Source organism: Zosterops lateralis (assembly GCF_965231275.1).
Source record: "Zosterops lateralis genome assembly, chromosome: 24".
NCBI lineage: Eukaryota > Metazoa > Chordata > Aves > Passeriformes > Zosteropidae > Zosterops > Zosterops lateralis.
The window spans coordinates 4,777,662-4,796,281 of NC_139784.1; the positions used below are offsets into that span (position 1 = coordinate 4,777,662).

Below are 18,620 nucleotides of genomic sequence, written 5' to 3' on the forward strand. Positions count from 1 at the left end.
TCACTAGCTCACTTCTCCCTGTGCTTTCCCAATGTCCCAGCTCTTTACTCCTCCTGCTCGCTGAGCTGTGGGTGCAGGAAGCCAGGACAGGGTTTTTTCACAAACCCCTCAGTACTGACCACCTGAGAGGAGTTACTGTAGCCTCTTCTCACCTTCCCATTCCAGGAGCCACGTCCATACTGCTCATATGCAGCGTCCAGGCATGAAGCAAGTCCTTTTCCTGTTCTCTGGCTGCCCTGTGCCTACAGTAACATTCCTCACCCTCGTTTCCATACATTTAGGTCAGGAACGACTTGGACACGTGAGAGGCTGTGTCAGTACTGCTCTTACCATTCATTTTTTATATTGCTGCTGATCTCTAAAAGTCTCTTTACCATTTGTTCTGGAATGCAAACACTGAAAATTTACATCTCAAAGACAATGCTATAAATATCAATAAAACATCATTTCCCTCCAGCAGCCTCCCTTACCCATTACAGCTCATTCATTATAAAGTGAGTATGAACCTTCAGTACCACAGTGCCCCATTCGTTGCTGCTCACTGTAGGAATAAAGCCACAACTGCAAGGAGAAAGCTGCTATAAATGCACAAAAAAGGTACCTCCAGCATCTCCGTGTAAAATGGCACAAAATAAAATATACATTGTGTTTGCTTCAGTGCTTCACACACTGTTCTCTGCAGTCATTCTGATACCGGAAGCACAATAAATCTTAAATATTTAAGCATGCTGTGCTAGTACTCCAGGCCATGCAATGATCAGTAGGTGCACTTAAATTTCCTTCCAACAACACTAGTTCAGTTGTTGTTGGAGACTGAAATTCACAAATAATCTCAGCTTTCATGTCATGCCCTCTATAAAACAGCAACAGCTCTGTTAGTCCCTGAGCAGACCTTGTGGGTCAGTAACTACTATCTGACTTCTATAAATGAAACCACATTCTGACAGTGCTGTCCTGGTGGGAGGATTATCGTTTGGGGATCACTAACCCTGGTAAAAATGAATATATAATATTCTCCAGGATCACAGAATAGAAATATCATCAGTATTGGTGATGGCTTTTGGGAAAAGGCTTTTTGTCCTGCCTACACCTGAAAAACCTATAGGTTAATAAAAAAATTTAAAGCTCCATTTCTTTATTTGGCACATTGATACGTTCACTAATCCCCTCATTTTATATCAAATTTAAATAGAAATAATGAAAAATGTTTATGTGATTCTCATGAATGTTAATCATGTTTGTGAGTGAGCAATTCCACTCCAGCACCTTCCCAATTCATCGCTGATGACAGCCCGCGACACAGAAACCTCTCCTTTTCCTCTCCTGAACCCCCGCACGATCCGTGCCCCCGGGCTTTGTTCCATCTGCTGAAGGCCATCATGGGAACATGAGGCCACTGACTCATGGAGAGAGATCAGGCCTTCGATAACCTGCTTTCCACTGCCTTAGTATGTCTGTAACATGTTTTTCTACAGCACGATTATGTCTGGTTTTTCCATGTCTTGTCAGCCATCCGTAGTGAGTAGGAATCTTCCAGTTTCTTGGACTACATGTTTTTGTGACTCTTGCATTATTCATGGGTGACACTGTGAGTATGTTGTGGGGAATTATTCTGAGGCTTTGAGCAGAAGCTGGACCTGCTTAAATCTAGATGTCTGACTTGATTTGGTGGAACCCTTTATGCTAAAAGTGCTGCTGGGATCCTTTTAAAAGCTGACATAGAGTTCATAAAAGCACTAAATTAATGTATAGGGTTGAAACAGCTTCACTGGGGCTCATTTGGTATTAAAAAATTCCGCTTTTCCAGCAAATAGTTCCATATTTGTACTTCTCTGAGCCTGTGCAAACAACCAGCTTTTGGTGTTTTTATATTTGTCCTGACACAGGTGAGATGCCGTTCCATGGAAACAACTCAACTTGTCCTATTCCACCCCCTCTGTTAAACAGGCTGCCGTGATGATCAGCGCTAAGTATCGGGCAAACAATTAGGCAGCAGGCTATAGTAAAATGGTAATTAAAAGCTTGATGGGGAAGAAGGAAAAAAAAAGAAACAAAACCCCCTTTTCTTGCCTCAAGGGACTGGAAGCTGCACGCTGTGGTGCACATGGTGTATGCTCGCCTGCAACCATAAAAATACACCGTTCCCATGGTGCTTCCTGTGTCTAGTCTGAAAAGAGACAAGCAATGAGAGCAGGGGGGAAGCGCTTGATTTCCCCTGTTCCTTTATGTGCCCCCAACACTGTTACCTTTGGTGGCCAAAGTTGACACATCTTTAATTTAAAAATTAAATTAAAAAAGCCGCGTTCTTTCCTCTGGGAGTCGCAGTCAAGCACGAATGTTTAATTATGTCTTAATTCTCTCAGCTGTTGAGGCAGACAACTTTTGGGGTGTTATGAATGTCAGCGAGCTTTCATGGTTGTGAGCTAAAAAGAGATAAAAGCCACATTTGTGGTTTATGGATGTTAATTGCTGCTGCACTGGGGTGTGTGAGGGGGGCGGTTGAAAGGCTGGAGTGAGGCAGGAGAGGTGACAGAGCCTCACTGGGGCGCTCAGAGAGGTTCCAGCGGTGCTGCAAGAACACGCACTTATCTGCCTGGAAAGGAAGTGCCGTTTTTTATCAGAATATTACATCTCCCAAGCCCAGCTCGAGCCCCGGCGCTCATGGGACTCGGGGTTATCTCGCAACATCAGCAGAAGTTCACTGCAAGGGGATTTCTGTAGTGTTAAACATAACAAGGAGTCTGCGCTGAACGGGTCAGGCTTCTCTGGGGGCTCTACTGGGACTGAAAGCCGCGTTTTCCTTATCAACAAACGATCCTCTTGACTTTGTTTGAACTCTTCAGACTGTGCCGTCAGCGGCAGGAATGCTGCCAGGCACGCTCGGTGACATCAACGGGGCGGTGGTGTCACCCAGCCTGTAAATGATTGACATCAGCTGGACTATCCTGAGCACTCAGCACTGACACAGACACTCGGATACTCTGATTGCCTGGAGATAATCAGAAAGTGCAATTTCTCATTCTAATTAACCCATTATAGTGAATAGAAAATAGAATTTACTTTTGAGATATCCTGACTCCCAGTGGAAGCTCTCAGACAGAACAAGGGCTGGGAAGAGGATAGATGCAGTCATTCAATAGATGATGGGCTTCATTCCATAACTTTTAAAACTCCTTTTTTTTTTTTTTTTTTTTTTTTTTTCACTTGTTCTTGGATCCATACAAAATAATTCCCTGAAATTACAGGTGAGATAAATATTTATTCCTTTGGCATTGAAATTAAATCTAGTCCAAGACAGATGAACTGTGATTCCTCCTCACTCCCCCTAGCAGAAAATAACGGATGCAGAAAATGGCCCTGGGAACTCAAATCACAGGTCGTAGAAAATAATCCATTTTTGGAAATATAGATTGGTGAAAAGGAAATCAGTTAATGGGGATGAGTCACATTTTACCCCCAAACCAGGTTGTTCATTTGGCACAAAATGGGAGTTGAAGGGACAGGTTCACTGTTTGTGTTGCAGGAAAAGTATCAGGAAAGGGAAACAGATCCACAGAAGTCAAAACTTTGCTAAAATATATACAAATAATTCCCTGAGCATTGGATTGATGGCTCTTGTGTCTCGTTGCTGACTGACTTTTAACTGAACTATGCAGAGTTTTCACCGGATGCTCGGCGCCTCTTTCACCTTGGGGCTCCCCGGGCCGGCGTTGCCGTCTCCCATCACTCTGCATTCGCTCCACTTCTTGTTCCGGCTTTAGTTCCTTCTCCTGCTCTGCAGGAGCTTTAGGAACTTTGCAAATTCGGAGCTCTGCTCGCTGTACTCCCGTGGAGCAGCGTGTGGCTGCGCTCACCTGCCGCCAGTGCCAGCCCCGCTCCTCTCCTGCCTCTCCTGGTGCAGGAGCTCCACCTCCAGGAGCGGCTCTGGGAGCTGCAGGTGCTCCCGGACGGGCGCTTTGAGTAATCCTGTCTGCCGGGAAGGGCTGGATTTGTTGTGCAGATCTGAATCGCAGAGTCCTGGGAACGTTTATACTGGGAGAGAGCTGTAAGATCAGTGTTACTAAGGGAACACACAGCGGATGCACTCCCTCCTCTAGAAGACTATGTTAAAAGTAAACTACAAATATTTGATTAAAGGACCTCAAATAGGAGACAACACAAGGGTAATTCAAAATTCAATATTTACTGCTGGAATTTTTTTATGGTTCAGTCAAATCAGTGCACTGTTCAAGGTGTTCATCTGAGCCAAGCTCATGCCTTCAGCCTATATATATTAGAATCCCTCAGGTATTTATCACGGATTTTCCTGTTCTTCGTATTGTTTTACCTTATTTTCTCTCAGTATTCAATTTTTCTTACAAGGATATATTGCATTGTCAGGAAGGGTCCTGGGAGACAAATTTACAGAGATTAAACGAAATTATACTTTGGATTTCTCAGGTTTGAAGTTCATTTGAAGCGCAGTTGACCAGAGTCGACCGTGCCTGAGTGGACACATTAGTGATTGGTCCCTTGATATAAGTAATGCCAGTGATTATCTGAATTTAACATGTGGCCTTTCTCAGTCTGACTGTTGGGTCCAGATGTTCTCTGATTAACTGTCTCATTGAAGTCTGATTTAACGGTTGTGATTGTATCTGCCTTGCTGGACTTCAGGAATTGTAATTTCAGAAATGTTTTCTCTGGGTGATGGTATCTTAACGGCAAAGGAAGGGAAGAGCTCGTGCAGTTTCATCTTCTCCTGTGTTTCTTTGTAAGAGGGAGACTTTAAAGATATTCAAATCTGAAAGGATAGCATCAACAGGTGTCAAAATTAAAACAAATTTCATCTGGGACAGGTGTTGGAAAATCTGGGCCCTGCAGGCCTAAGGATGTGGGGTGGCATTCCCCCTGTATTCCCCTCCAGCACTGGGGGTGTAGAAATTTGAGTTAAAATGGCAAATTATTGCCACTTTTTCAAACTAAACAACCAAAATAAAATCCCATGGTAGTTTCAGCATACACTAGCCATAGTTTCTCAGCCCCTAGGTCAATTTGTCCCAGGGAAGGTCATTCTGCTTCCCCAAATTCTATTTGTAGTTTCAGTTAAGAGCATTTAAATGCAGTTAAATGAAGTTGAATTCCATTTCGTTCTCTAAACCCAGCACTGCACAGCATTGCTGTGCAGTTTGTTCTGTTTAACTCCAGCTTTGGGGACATGCAGTTTTGGGGAACATTTCTCCTTTACCCCTATTTCTGTTAGTAAAACTTCAACATTATTTGGAAACCTTTTGAATTAACATCCTAGAAAAACACTAGAGTATGATTAGGCAGAAAATTATAACAGAGGGGAAATACTGTGTTTGAAATCATAGATTTCCACACAAATATTAATCTTTATAAGAAAAACCATTGTTTTAAGTAAGATGCTTGAATAACCAGTTACATAATTCAAGTTTCCTGACTCACATGAGCTTGGAAATGACGTGTGTTGTTTGGTTGGTGTTATTTTGCAATTAATTGTACAACTAGATAAATTACACTATGCTCTAATGATAGAGAGGCACTGGTATTAATGAAGTAGAAAATACACATCTGAGCACTTGGAAAATGATGCCTGGCTGATTTTTTTTATTTTCCTTCCAATTCTCAGGGCTGCATTTCAAATTGATTTGTTTCTATTTTTGTTTCAAGTCACAATAAAACCAAGGAGACTCATTACCATTGAGCCTGCACTCCACAAAGGGGAATGATGAAAGTTTCTCTCCTATATTTAGAAGTGAAATTTCCACCAGGTGCATTCTGCACTGGGTCATTTAGGAATTACCACTCATGTCTGCTTTATAAAGTATCTAATCAAAATAAGTACTAGGTTTTTGGTATAACATGACTATTGAACAACAGTACTAAGAAAATACTAAAAAGCACAAAGATAAAATAAACTCAAAGCTGGTATGTCCAAGTAATAAATGCAATATTTGGGACTTTCAGTGCAGAAGTCTCTGCTTTGGCCCGTAGTGACACAAAAAGGGATCTAAGGAATGGGACAGGCCCAGTAGCTGCACCCTCCAAGGGCATTTCTTGTTATGTCCTGGTTGGGGTGGTTGTCTGTGCTGTCTGACTGCAAGTTAATTCTGCTGTAAGGTGGTTGCTCTTTCCTTGTTGGCAAACAATGATCTCATAAAAGCTGTTGGGAAAAAGGGAGCCCAGGCTGGAGTCAGCAGGAAAACAAACCAGGGTGGGCCAAAAAGGCTTGAAATCTTTTCCCTTCCCTAGATTGATATCTGCAGTGGAGTAGAAGAAAAAACATGGTGAAAAGTTGTCTTAATTCTGATAGTGTTGCCTCACAAAAAAAAATCTCATGTTGCTGTTTGTCACTTCACATTTTATAATTCCTTGTTAGTTACAGTCTCCAAATTCTCAGCATATACATGTAATTGTTTTCTTCAGCATATACATGTAATTGTTTTAATTCTGTTTAAGGAAAAAAAAATAGGCATAGCATTGTTTATTTTAATTGTTTTCCCCTGGTTTATAATTTTTATGGGATGTACTACTCTCTTTATTCACTAAGGAATATGGAAATTTTTTATTGATGACTTATCTTTGCCCCCAGTGTGTTGATTCCATTGCTGAGGTGTTTCTCACAAACATGCAGGATTCTGCTTTGAATTTGGAAACTCCGCTGACTTTCTCAGCTTCACCACGCTCTGTCTGAGGCTGGGTTAGGTACCGGAGTCTCGTTCTGGGAGGGGAGCAGCTCTGGCATGTGTCTGTAGGGTTTTGTGGGGATAACGGTGATGAATCATCAGTTAATACCTGTCAAACCCAGGTAGTCACAAGAACCCTTCAATATGCCCCGTATCGACTCCCTTCTTGTTCCTCGGCATCTGAATCCCATTAACAGCTGTCAAAACCTGGTAAACTATTTATATGCTTTCACAATTTGTTTAATTGGATAGTTAGGAAATGGCATACAAGAAAAGCTTTCCTTTTTCCTTTTTTTTTTTTTTCCTTTAGTCTGGCTGAACATCTGTAGCATTAGGGGCTCATTATCTCTGAATTGGCACAGCAAATCAGCAGCATCATTAAAATGCCACATTAAGATGATTAAGTTTCTTTGTTACCCAGTTGACTTTTTGCATGTGCTGAGGATTTCACGATTATGACCCCGCTCCTTGTAAAACACTTGAGCTACATCGCCCTTTCCTGCCGTTGTCTTTAATGGCTTCTGGGTTTTATTCCTCGTGCTTTTCCGATCGCTCCTGGTAAACTTTGCTTAACAACAGGACAAAACTTATGTTCTCTCCTCTGTATTTGATACCAGAGTCTCAGATTAAATGGAAAATTTGGGGGGTTTTCCTTCTGAAACTTCCTCCTAGAGAAAGCAGCTAAGATTCAGAAACCCTCCGACTTGCTCTAATTATTTGGCTCTCTGGACTTTTTTATTTCTGCATTTTCAGCCTGGAGAAGAGAGATTGTGTGGAGATGTCAGAGCAGCCACCCAGTATCTGAAGGGACCTAAAAGAAAGCAGAGAGGGGCTCTGCTTCAGGAACAGGAGTAACAGGACAAGGGGGAATGGCTTTAAACTGAAAAAGGGGAAATTCTTGTTGGATATACAGGAGAAATCCCTCTCTGTGAGGGTGAGAAGGCCCTGGCACAGAGAAGCTGTGGCTGCCCCATCCCTGGGAGTGTCCAAGACCAGGCTGGACGGGGCTTGGACCAACCTGGGAGAGTGGAAGGTGTCCCTGCCCAGGGCAGGGGGTGGGACTGGATGAGCTTTAATGTCCTTCCAACACAAACCCTTTGTGATTCTATCATTTTATAGAGCACACACAAGCACTGTTTGGGTGGTGACTCAGTCTGAAGTTGCCACCGCAGCTTTATTTTGGATTTTTTCCAGAACCCATTGTTTTTACAGTGTTTCAGGTGAAACAAAAATATTACTCTGGAGTATGTCTTTCATCTTGTAATCATCTCCCCAGGAAATGAAACCATGTGTATCAGCCTTAACGCATCACACCACCACTTTGTTCTGTAAAAGCTGCAGCTTTTTTTTTTTTTTCTCAGTGTATATTAACTCCATGAACTGCCTCAAGAAAAATACTTCCCTGGCTTGGACTTCATGAATGCTTTTTTTTCTCTTACAACCTCTTTACTTGCCTAATAGAAGAGATGACAGCAATTATTTTTTCCACTGTGGGAGCTTTGTTAGTGTTTTTAGGGATAATTGTGTTTTTCCTTAGTTAAATTTCCCTATTCTACATGAAGTCACAGCTTCCTTCCTCTTGATTAAGGCAGGCCAGCCTGGAAACTCCCTGATCTAATAAAATATGTTGATATGATTTTTAAGTGACAGATACACACCTTCCACACAGCTGCCAATCTCCTGATCACATGGTATTCCCTGTGCATGTCAGTACAGAGAAAAGTCTGGGCTGAAAAAGTAATCTGGTGGCTCCAGACTCTGCAATCACTTGGTTCATTTTAGTCCAGCCTATACCAAGACATTTTTTCCTCAGACTGCTCTGCACCAAAGCTGTGTCCTGTCTGGCTATCAGGAGGTGAAGCAGCCTCTAAACTATAACAGGTGAAAAAATCCTGATGCTTCTATTTTATATTTGGGTTAAAAAAGCCTCTTCCCTTGTGGCTTCTCCTGGTCCCAGTAATCAGAAGGTGAATTTTTCTGTGAAAGTCCTTCAAATACCTACAGGAAAACACTCAAATTTTGGATGCCATGGGCAGCTGAAACAGCCCCTGGTTTTTGCAGAGGCAGTGATGGAACAGCCTTGATCAAAACTCAGGTGCACCTTCCTCTGTTATTACAAGGGAACACAAGCCTCTTGTGCAGTATGGAAACTGCAGAGGTGATTATTTTCCATGGTGGAATCATAAGTTGTTTTGCCCAGTTTTCACTGTCCCCAAGGATGTGCCATGGGGGGCTCAAACCAGCACCCACGCTGTGTCACACAGACCCTGGCACAGCTCTGGAGCTGTGAGCCAAGAACTGTGGTGAGAAAGAGCAGCAAATGGCACAGAAGCCTCCCTTGGAGGTCACAGCTTGGCCTCCACTGCTGAACAACGGCGTGTGATGCAGACGAAAGGTGAGACGTTAAATAGAAAGTAGGAATTGAAATTGTTTCTGAAAGCACCAACAAGGTGCAGCTGCACTGGGTACTTCCTTTTACCATGCTGGGCAGGATGTAGCAAATTATTTTGGAACAGCCTCCTTTTGAGAGGAAAAAAACCAACCAACCAAAAAAGTTGGCTTTTTTTTTTCTCTGGGAAAGGGGTGGGTGTTGAAATCTGCTTTCAGCAACTGGCAATCATTTTTCCTTGGAGTGATGGAAATGGTTGTATAAACTAATTTTGAAGGAGTCTTGATAGCAAGATCACGCTCATACCCTTGGACATGTAGTTGGCAGCAGAAGGCACCTGCAGAGGAAGCCCTGTTTCTGCAGAAGCAGAAATCCATGGGATGTGAAGCAGAGCTGGTACTGAAGGAACCACAAAGAAAAACAGCCCAATTTTGGGTGAATCTGGAGCTCCCTGTAGCCCTCTGAGCAAACACCTAAGTCCACCCGAGCTCATCCAGGACTGGAGCAGCAAGTCTCAACAGCAAAATCTAAATATTTTCCAGGAGAGGGGATAAAAACACACAGTATGGGAGAAAACTCCATTCTTCCATCAATATCCCCATTCAAGAGGAGCACAAGAGGGATCTCAGAGTTTTCCACACTATTGTGGAGTCTTGTGTAGGACAAAGAAACCATCACCCACCTATTTCCCCTAGCTCAGCCCAAAGTCAGACAGATTGGCAGGGCTTAATGCAATCAGTTGGGACAGAGGAGTGATTTTCTCCCTAAAATATAGCTGAAATTTTTGATTTCATGAAAGTTTAGGTAGCCAGATCTTTCTTTTTCAACGTTGCTTTTATGTTGCCACTTCATTTTCACTACCATCCATTGTTTGTTCTCGGCATTTGATGTGGTTTATTACTCAGAACCAGAGCTAATACATATTCAGCAGTTCGTGTTCTGTACTTTGGAGAAAGGACAAGTGATTCAGTGCCAGATTGAACTGTCTAACCCTCAGCTGAAGGGAGGAGCAGGTGGCCAGAGAACAAGACTTTCAAACAGGAAGCCGTGTGGTGCATCTCGTGGTGCTCGTCTTCACTCGGTAGCTTGAGGCACAACTTGAGTTTCAGCCTTTGTCTCTTGTCAGAGAACCATGGAATGGTTTGGGTTGGAAGGACATTAAAGCTCATCCAGTCCCACCCCCTGCCCTGGGCAGGGACACCTTCCACTCTCCCAGGTTGGTCCAAGCCCCGTCCAGCCTGGCCTTGGACACTTCCAGGGATGGGGCAGCCACAGCTCCTCTGGGCACCCTGTGCCAGGGCTTCCCCATCCTCACAGGGAGGAATTCCTTCCATATACCCAACCTCAATTTTCCCTCCTTCACATTAAAGCCATTCCCTCTTGTCCTGTCACTCCAGCTCATGTTGAATTGTCCCTCTCTGGCTCTCTTGTGACCCCTTCAGACACTGGAAGGTGCTCTGAGGTCTCCACACAACTTCCTCTTCTCCAGGCTGAACGGCCCAAACTTTCTCAGCCAGCTTTAATCAGAAAAAAGCTATCATGGCAATTATTGAGGATTTTAATGGAATTGCTGGTAGTGTTGGAGTTAATTGTGGAAAGGAAATTTAACACCCTAAGTTGGGAATCATCAGCTGTTTATACAGTGTGCTTGCATTTTTACTCTGTTAGTAAATCATTAGTTGCCTGTTACATCCACCTTTGTCATGGAGCTGCATTCACTTAGGCAATGCCTTTGGATTCCTCTGGACTGGCTACAGGTCCAAGAGCCTGTTTGAAGGCCATGGATGCTGATCTTCAGGAGGGGTCAGATTCTTTGCCACATCCTCACAAAATTACTTCAGGCAAATAGTTTGGCACTTCTGGGATACATTCCTTTATCAGGAAACCCTTATCCTGCCACTGCTAGTTTTACTTACTTAGTTAATCAAAATTATCAACTCCTCACACATGTGCTCCTCACACGTCTGAGAGCTATGGATAAAAACTGTGATTTGCAAGTGAAAATTAGGATTATTGATTAGGCTTTACTAGTGAGAATCTATCCCATGGGAGAACTGGGAGTCCTACACTGATCAGACATTTTCCTAGGCTTGTTCCAAGCACCAGAAATTCCACAAGAAGGTGTAAGTTATAAGATATAATTACTCTTTTTAATTTGCGTCTTTCTGTATTTCCAATTCACAGAAGCAACCTGAAATGCTGATTTTTATGAAAATAATACTTGTGAGTGGTGTGAAAAAGTGTTTTCTTTTGAATCCTGGCTAGTAATTTCAGGAGAAGTTTGTACTGTATTGTACTTTCAAAATCTGTAAAAGGAAATTCTCCATCAGAGATAATTACCAATTAATTGCTTTCAAGGGTTATCTCACTGTGTCATTAAGTGTCCATGACCAGTGAAGTTTCACATCTCAACTCCATTTCTTCATCTGCATATTTCAGTAAAACTTTTAGGAAGATTGATATTGTTGTTTTATATAATTTTTAGTGCATTTTTCCCCTAAGGTACTTCACTGTGCATAAGATTAGTCTTTTTTCACTCCTGTGCTTTGTTTTACCTGCAGATGATGTGATTAAAGTGAAAGGTGAATACAGTGAAAGAGAGGAGAGTGCTCTAAATTCCGAGCCTATGGAAAACCTGGAAGAATCCGAACTGCCTTACACATATCCCAGAGAATATAACGAATATGAGAGCATTAAACTGGAAAGACACTCGGGTTCATATGACAACGTCAGGCCAGCTAGTGGAAAGATGAATTGTGATATCTGTGGATTAGCCTGCATTAGCCTCAATGTCTTGATGGTTCATAAGCGTAGCCACACTGGTAAATATCCCTCTGTTGTTCTTGTAAGAGCTGGAGTACTGAAAAGATGATAATTTTTAATTTAGACTAGTTATCTTAAAAAAGGATACCAAAATCAGAGTTTCCTTGTTCGATCTTTGATGCCACATGTGATCGTTATCAAGTTACTCGCTGTTCTGTGCCTCACTTTACCCACCTTTCTTCTTATCAGAACTGAATATTATTAAAAGCAAGTTGGTGAGGCATTTTAAGAATTTTGGATGAAAGGCACTATGTAATGCAGTATTTCTGGCACAAAGCAGAAGTTAATTTGGTTTTGTACTGCCATTTTCAGTCTGTGTATAAATTTCTCTCTGTGCCACACTTTGGCAAAAAACCAATGAGCATCTTAAGTTTCAGCCTGCAGTAAGATAAGACTTTTTTTCCTTCTAAAAATTGCTGGCTTGTTGGAATCAGCCTCCTCCGGAGCACTTCTTTCCATGGAAGAACTGTGCAGTGTTTTCCGTAGTCCTACATATGCTACGAGCAGCTCTGACACCAGAGCTGCACCTCCCTCCCACTGAAGTCACACTCTGTGTGTTTCTATAGAAAGAAATCAATCCAATATCTCATTCTTTCCTCTTCCAAAAAGGCAGAGGACAGCATGATACCCACGTAACCATTAAATGTCCTTTTCTGTATGTCATTTTAAGGTGAACGGCCATTCCAGTGTAATCAGTGCGGAGCTTCCTTTACTCAGAAGGGAAACCTCCTCCGCCACATTAAACTACATACAGGGGAAAAACCTTTTAAGTGTCACCTGTGCAGTTATGCCTGCCAAAGGAGGGATGCGCTTACGGGTCACTTAAGGACACATTCTGGTAAGTGACTTCACAGGCACTCCATGTGTTTTGGATGTGTGTCACTGGGACACTCTGTGTGGAAAAGACAGTCAGCAAGGTTTGCTCAGGCTGTGCAAGGCTCAACACAGAGCAGTGGCCACTCACTGGTGCTCCTGGAACCAACTCAGGACTGGCTCTGCTCTTGGAGCAGAGAGAGGGGCCACGGGAATCCATGTCACAGCCCACAAACCTGCTTGCACAAATAACTCCATGGTATTTTCACAGAACCACAGAATCATTTTGGTTGGAAAAGACCTCCAAGACCATCAAGTCCAACCTTTGACCCATCACCACCTTGTCAGCTCATTTTCATACGAGTGGAGCTGGCTGTGCCAGCAAGCTCTGAATTTGAGGGGAGTGTGAGACGTGCTTTGCTGAGCCTTCCTCCCATCCCATTCTGAGCTGTGAGGAAAATCCCGGGAGCATAATCGCAGGCGGATGACTATTGCCACCTCACTGTGGTGTAGTGCCTTTCATCTGAATCTCTTAAAATGCTCAACAGATGTGTCTTCTCAAGTCTGATAAGGTGTTCTGTCCATTTTATAGATGGGGAAATGGAGGCACAGAACTGAGGTGACTTGGATAACAAGTCAGGTATAACTCGATCTTAGCTGCCCCAGTTCTGCAGGATCCAGGTTTTGCTTGCTCTTGAATTTATCTGTACCCTGTGTTCTACATGGGGCTCAGAAAGAAAACCTTGATTCTAAATGATAGATGTTATCTCTGCACTGTTCAGAAAAAAAGTTCAACCTCACAAAGAATCAAAGTCAAAAATGAGCTTATCTGCCAAGGATAAATGAGATTCTGATTTAATCGAGACCAGCAGTGTGGTGCTGTCCCCCCAACAGTACAATGCTATAACCATCACTCTTCAAGCAAGACAGTGTTTTAGTGGTCTCTTGTGGTTATTTTAATTATTTTACTGTTTCTTTTTCTAGTGGAGAAGCCGTACAAATGTGAGTTTTGTGGAAGGAGCTACAAGCAGAGGAGCTCGTTAGAGGAGCACAAGGAGCGGTGCCGGACTTACCTGCAGAACGCCGGCATGTGTGAGCCTGGTGAGTTTATCACATTACAGTGGTTTTGGGGTTTCAGTACATTACAGGGCTTATAAAAGGGCATCTGGTGAGCTGTTAACCCACAGCCTGAGAACAGCTTTTCCTACACTCCTTTTCAGTAACCTGAGGGGCTGTAACATTCTTAAGGGGCTGGTTCATCGTAGCCCTCAGGCAGGTAGTTAGACAGTGCTTTTATTTTAATCACTTTTTTCTTTAATAGTTACTTTGTATAAAACATCTAAAATACCTTGTACCCAGCATTTCTGGAGGTGATGCTCAGTGAGTTAAATTATTCCTACATTAATGGTTTTACGTGGCTCATTTTACAGCATGAGTTGTTGACAACAGTTGTTCCTGTCTCTGTGTGTTTGATAGTTCCTTTTCTTTAGAATAAGAACTGTTAGAATTTGCAGCTGTTTAAGTGGGCTGGATCCAGGGCATGAAAAGGGAGTGATATCCCAAAAATCACTGACAGATCAGCTTAGGAGGGAGTGAGAGGTAAAGGGCTGCTTTGAGAATAGAGCTGCCTTTGCAAAAGATTTAAGGTATCAAAACATGGGGTTTTTTCTTATTTTCCATTTTGCAGTCTCAGTTGCTGCAGTTCCAAAATACTTTGGTGAAAAGTAATCACCATAATCTTTGTCCCCACTTCACCTGAAGTGTTCAAATCCTAAAATGAATTGTGCAATTTGAGTCTCACAATGCACCAGTAAGTCACGAAAAAATTACTCCTCCCATTCAGAGTCAGGGAGTGGCTGTGAGCTCCCAAAGGATTCTGTGACTGGTCTAAGCAGAACTGAGGCTGCAGTTTAAGAATTCAGGCTCCCATCTTTTGTTGTGCAGCCTTGAAAAAATACCAAATAATGGAAACATGGAATCACAGAGGGTTTGGGTTGGAAAGGACTTTGAAGATCATCCAGTGCCCCCCCTGCCATGGAGGGACACTTTCCACTATCCCAGGTTGCTCCAAGCCTTGTCCAACCTGGTTTTAGACACTTCCAGGGATGGAGCAGCCACAGCTTCTCTGAGAAACCCATTCTAGCCCCTCCCCACCCTCACAGGGAGGAATTTCCTCCTAATAACTTTATCAACGATAGTAAGGACAAGATTCTGCAGGAATCATCACAAGCCAGGCCTGAAAATCAGTGTGAAGAGCCACTGGTATGTGATGAAAACCTTGGGTACAGGAATCCCTACGCTGTGCAGAGTGATTAGATTGGTGTTTCAGGCTTTGTGACACATGCAGAAAGCCTCCCAGAGAACCATATTTAACTAAGTGTTTCATGGAGGTTTTTAAGAGTTTTGGGGGAAGCTTTCTTCTTGTCAGCAAGTGACATATTTCCTAGAGCATTAGTAAAAGTAACTGGTTATCAGCTCAAGTTCAATGGGTTTAGTGAGAAGCCTTACACATTGTAACTGTGGTTTATGTTACAGTACCCACTCACTATCATGACAATCACCCGACAGGACCACCCGTGAAAATGGAAAACACAAAACCTGCTGCAGGTTTCTGCTTTGAAATTATTCTCATGGTTTAGATGCATTTCAGAATAGAAACGTTTCCTCCCTTATCCTCAGCCTGGGGTGCAGTCCTTGCTGCAGCACTGTAGGAGCCTTAACAGGTCACAGGGAATGTGAATTCCCAGTGTGCCAAGAAGTGGTGGCTCCCCTGCCTTAGAGACATTTACACCCTTACATGTATTGCAGTGTTGTTAGGGAAGTAGGAAATTTTATGAAAAATGGAGACTCCTGAGGCATTTCCATCCAATTCCCTGGTATCAACAGGATGTTGGGAGACAGAACCAGGGAGAGGGAAAGCTGGAAAGACTCCCAGGAGGTAATTTACTACGTTCCTTTTCTTTTTTTTCCCTAAGTGTAGCACTTTGTATTTGTGTTTAGTAAACATCCTCTTTCCATTACTGACCCTTTCCCTACTTCTCTGCATCACATTAAATTTTGGTGTTTTTCTGAATTCCCCTCAAGCTTCTCAACCAGGTCTGGTGGAAGGTGTCCCTGTCCATGGCAGGAGGGTGGAACAAGGTGACCTTTAAGGTCCCTTCCAACTCAACCATTCCACAATTCTAAGATTTTCACATGGACCCATCTTTAGATACAAAAGTACTCTACATTCATCATCCCTAACTGATTAAAATATTTAAAAGCATCAGGACAGTTGTGCTATTCTTGCATGTTCCAAATGTGGAAATATTTCTAAAAAGAGAAGTTTCATATAACAATATTGTTGGAGCATTGTCCCTGATAACCATCTCTCTCACATTGTTCTCATTGCACAATCACCCTGCTCTGTTCCACTCTCCCTTCTTGAGTGACCACACGGAGATGCTACAGGAAGCAATGCCTCTAATTTCAGCTTTGTACTTGAGGGCTTTGCTAGCAGTATCTGCACATTCTAAAAATTCTACTCACATTGGTTGGTGTGGCAGAAACCACACTATGGGAACAGCTCAGTGCAGGGCGAGTGCTGGTGTGTGCTTGGGGCTGGGACAGCAGCCACTCTCTCCTCAGCTACAGGGTGACATGGTGGCCCAGAGATGGATGTCCTATCCCTGGAAGGATTCAAGGCCAGGTTGGACAGAGCTTGGAACAACCTGGGCTAGAGGAAAGTGTCCCTGCCCATGGCAGGGGTGTGGTACAAAGTGATCCTTGAGGTCCCTTCCAAGCCAAACCACTCAGTGAACCCCTGATGGCCAGGGGACAGCACTGTTTGGACAGGTGGCTCCTCACCCAGCACCCAGACAACATAAAGAGTCCTTCATAATGGATAATTCACTGTGGCAGGAAGATGCTCCTCTGGAAGTGTTTTATCCAGGCAGGATTGCACCTGAAATACACCCTGAGACAGGCAGCAGCACTGGGAGCAGCACACAGACCACTCAGATGGGTCAGGGAAGACCATCCTCAGCCCTGGTGCTGGCTGAGCAGGAGAGGGGCACCCAGCTTTAAAAGTGGTGAGATCAACCCCATCTTTATACATACAAAATTCCGTGCTTAGGAGCCCAACTTCCCATGTAATTCCAGAGTCACTGATCAAATCTGATCAAGAGAGACAAGGGGATTTATTTGAGCTGCAGAGTTTCTTTCAGCATCCTCAGAGGGTTTTTTTTGCTTTCTGGCTCTGCTGTTGAGCCATCAGAGCCCTGAGCTTGCAGGATAACCCAAGATGCCAGGCTGATGTACGTTCAAGTGCTTTGGAAGTCTGGATTTTCTGGGTTTTTTTAAATTTATTTTTTCTCAGTATAATTTTGAGCAAAGCATTTGACCTTTCTGTTAGTCCAGACTGAATTTTATTTTTGGATCCATGTTATAGTGAGGTAATTAGTTATTTAAATCATGCAGTGGAATCATCCAGAGGGAGAATAATTGAAGAGGGACAGAGGGCGTGATTACTTCTCTATATTTGAGAAGTCTTTTGAGAATTTGGAGTGATTAAAAAACTGTTTAATAAATATTATTCTTGGATTGTTTAATATGTGATCCAGAAGAAAAAGTTGGATGAGATAATTTTCAGTTAGTTTCTGGGTACAGAGAGCAGTGTTGTGGGTGAGAACCTGTATAACCACCTCTGTCTTACTGGGAGCAGACACTGTTTCCCTAAGGCTGGGTTGTGAAAATGTTGTCAAAGACCTTTTGTGGCCCATAAATAGAGATTATTTTTTCTTTACGAAAAAATAGCCAGTAGCAAGGAGTCAAAAATCTTAATGTGAAAGCAAAACCCCTCAGCATTAAAATAAAAGGACAGAAAACCATGAAGCTGCAAGATTGATTCTACAGAAGTCCCAGAACATGTTATGTAGGTCAATAGTTACTGTCTCTGCAGATCTCCTCTGAGGAAAGGCTGTGTTATCCCTGCAGGAAGCCCTCATCTGCCCTCCTGACATTAATTTAACAATTAAAGTTCCCTTGGTGGCACATAAATAATGTTGACAAGTCATCCCTGATGCACGACGTGCAGCTTCCAGTGTGCTCCTGGGGCTGGGAGGGCTGACAGCAGCTCTGAGCTGAGTCCTGCCAGGATAGGGGGAAAGACTCTGAAAATGAGGAATTAAAGCTTTACTAGAGCAACCCAGGGTCCTCAGAGTGCAGCTTCTGGAGGTAAAGACTGAGAAAAAGAGGGACCAGAACAACAAAATCATAAAAACAAAGAACTGGCATGGACCAGGGAGCTGCTTTTATGATATGGGTGAATTGTGTTTTCTTTCTTCTTTCTTTACAAAGAAAAAAGTACATTTTTGAGTACACAGCACCATTTGTATTGTTTTGTTCAGGGTTGTTGGGGTTTTTAAAATTTAGATTACTGTTTTTAATGACTTGTGCAATGATCCAGCCAAGATTATGAGGCTTTGGGGTTGGGGGTGGTTCAAACTTTGGACTACAGTCATCTAAAGTTAATATAAAGATGCATATCCAGATTGGGAGCATAAGAATTAAATTGAAATCTTAAAATTAAAAACCCTATAATTTTCCAGACCAAATAGAGTTTCTGGCCCAAGCCCAAGCAGGTGATTACACTCCCTTCCCTCAGAGTGCCACCTTAACTTGGTGTTTTGTCTCACTTCGTGCAGCTCTTACGTTGTGTCTGAGTATTTCATGCTGGGAGCAGGGATGAATATATTTATGGGAACCTCCAAACACACTGGAGTAATTTGGAATAAAACTGAGACTAGAAGAGCAGTGTGTTATTACCTTCAAGGCACTTCATGGCCTGCACAGGGCTGGCTGTCACGTACATCCCCAGGTTCCAGGACTGTGACCGAGTGGAGCCAGGCCCTGTTATCCCATCCTCC

The 18,620-nt window shown here is 43.0% G+C and overlaps 1 protein-coding gene across 5 annotated transcripts in view; it reads left to right on the plus strand.

Moving 5' to 3' along the window:
* The window catches only part of IKZF3 (IKAROS family zinc finger 3), a 35,747-nt gene that overhangs the window by 7,622 nt on the left and 9,505 nt on the right, over positions 1 to 18,620 (plus strand). For 2 of the 5 annotated variants that reach the window (XM_083877597.1, XM_083877596.1), the window contains exons 4-6: positions 11,640 to 11,900; positions 12,572 to 12,739; positions 13,699 to 13,815. In XM_083877597.1, coding sequence (XP_083733723.1) covers positions 11,640 to 11,900; positions 12,572 to 12,739; positions 13,699 to 13,815 — 546 coding nt within the window. The remainder of the gene's footprint in view (positions 1 to 11,639; positions 11,901 to 12,571; positions 12,740 to 13,698; positions 13,816 to 18,620) is intronic. The other 3 variants (XM_083877599.1, XM_083877598.1, XM_083877600.1) reach the window with 3 other exon arrangements.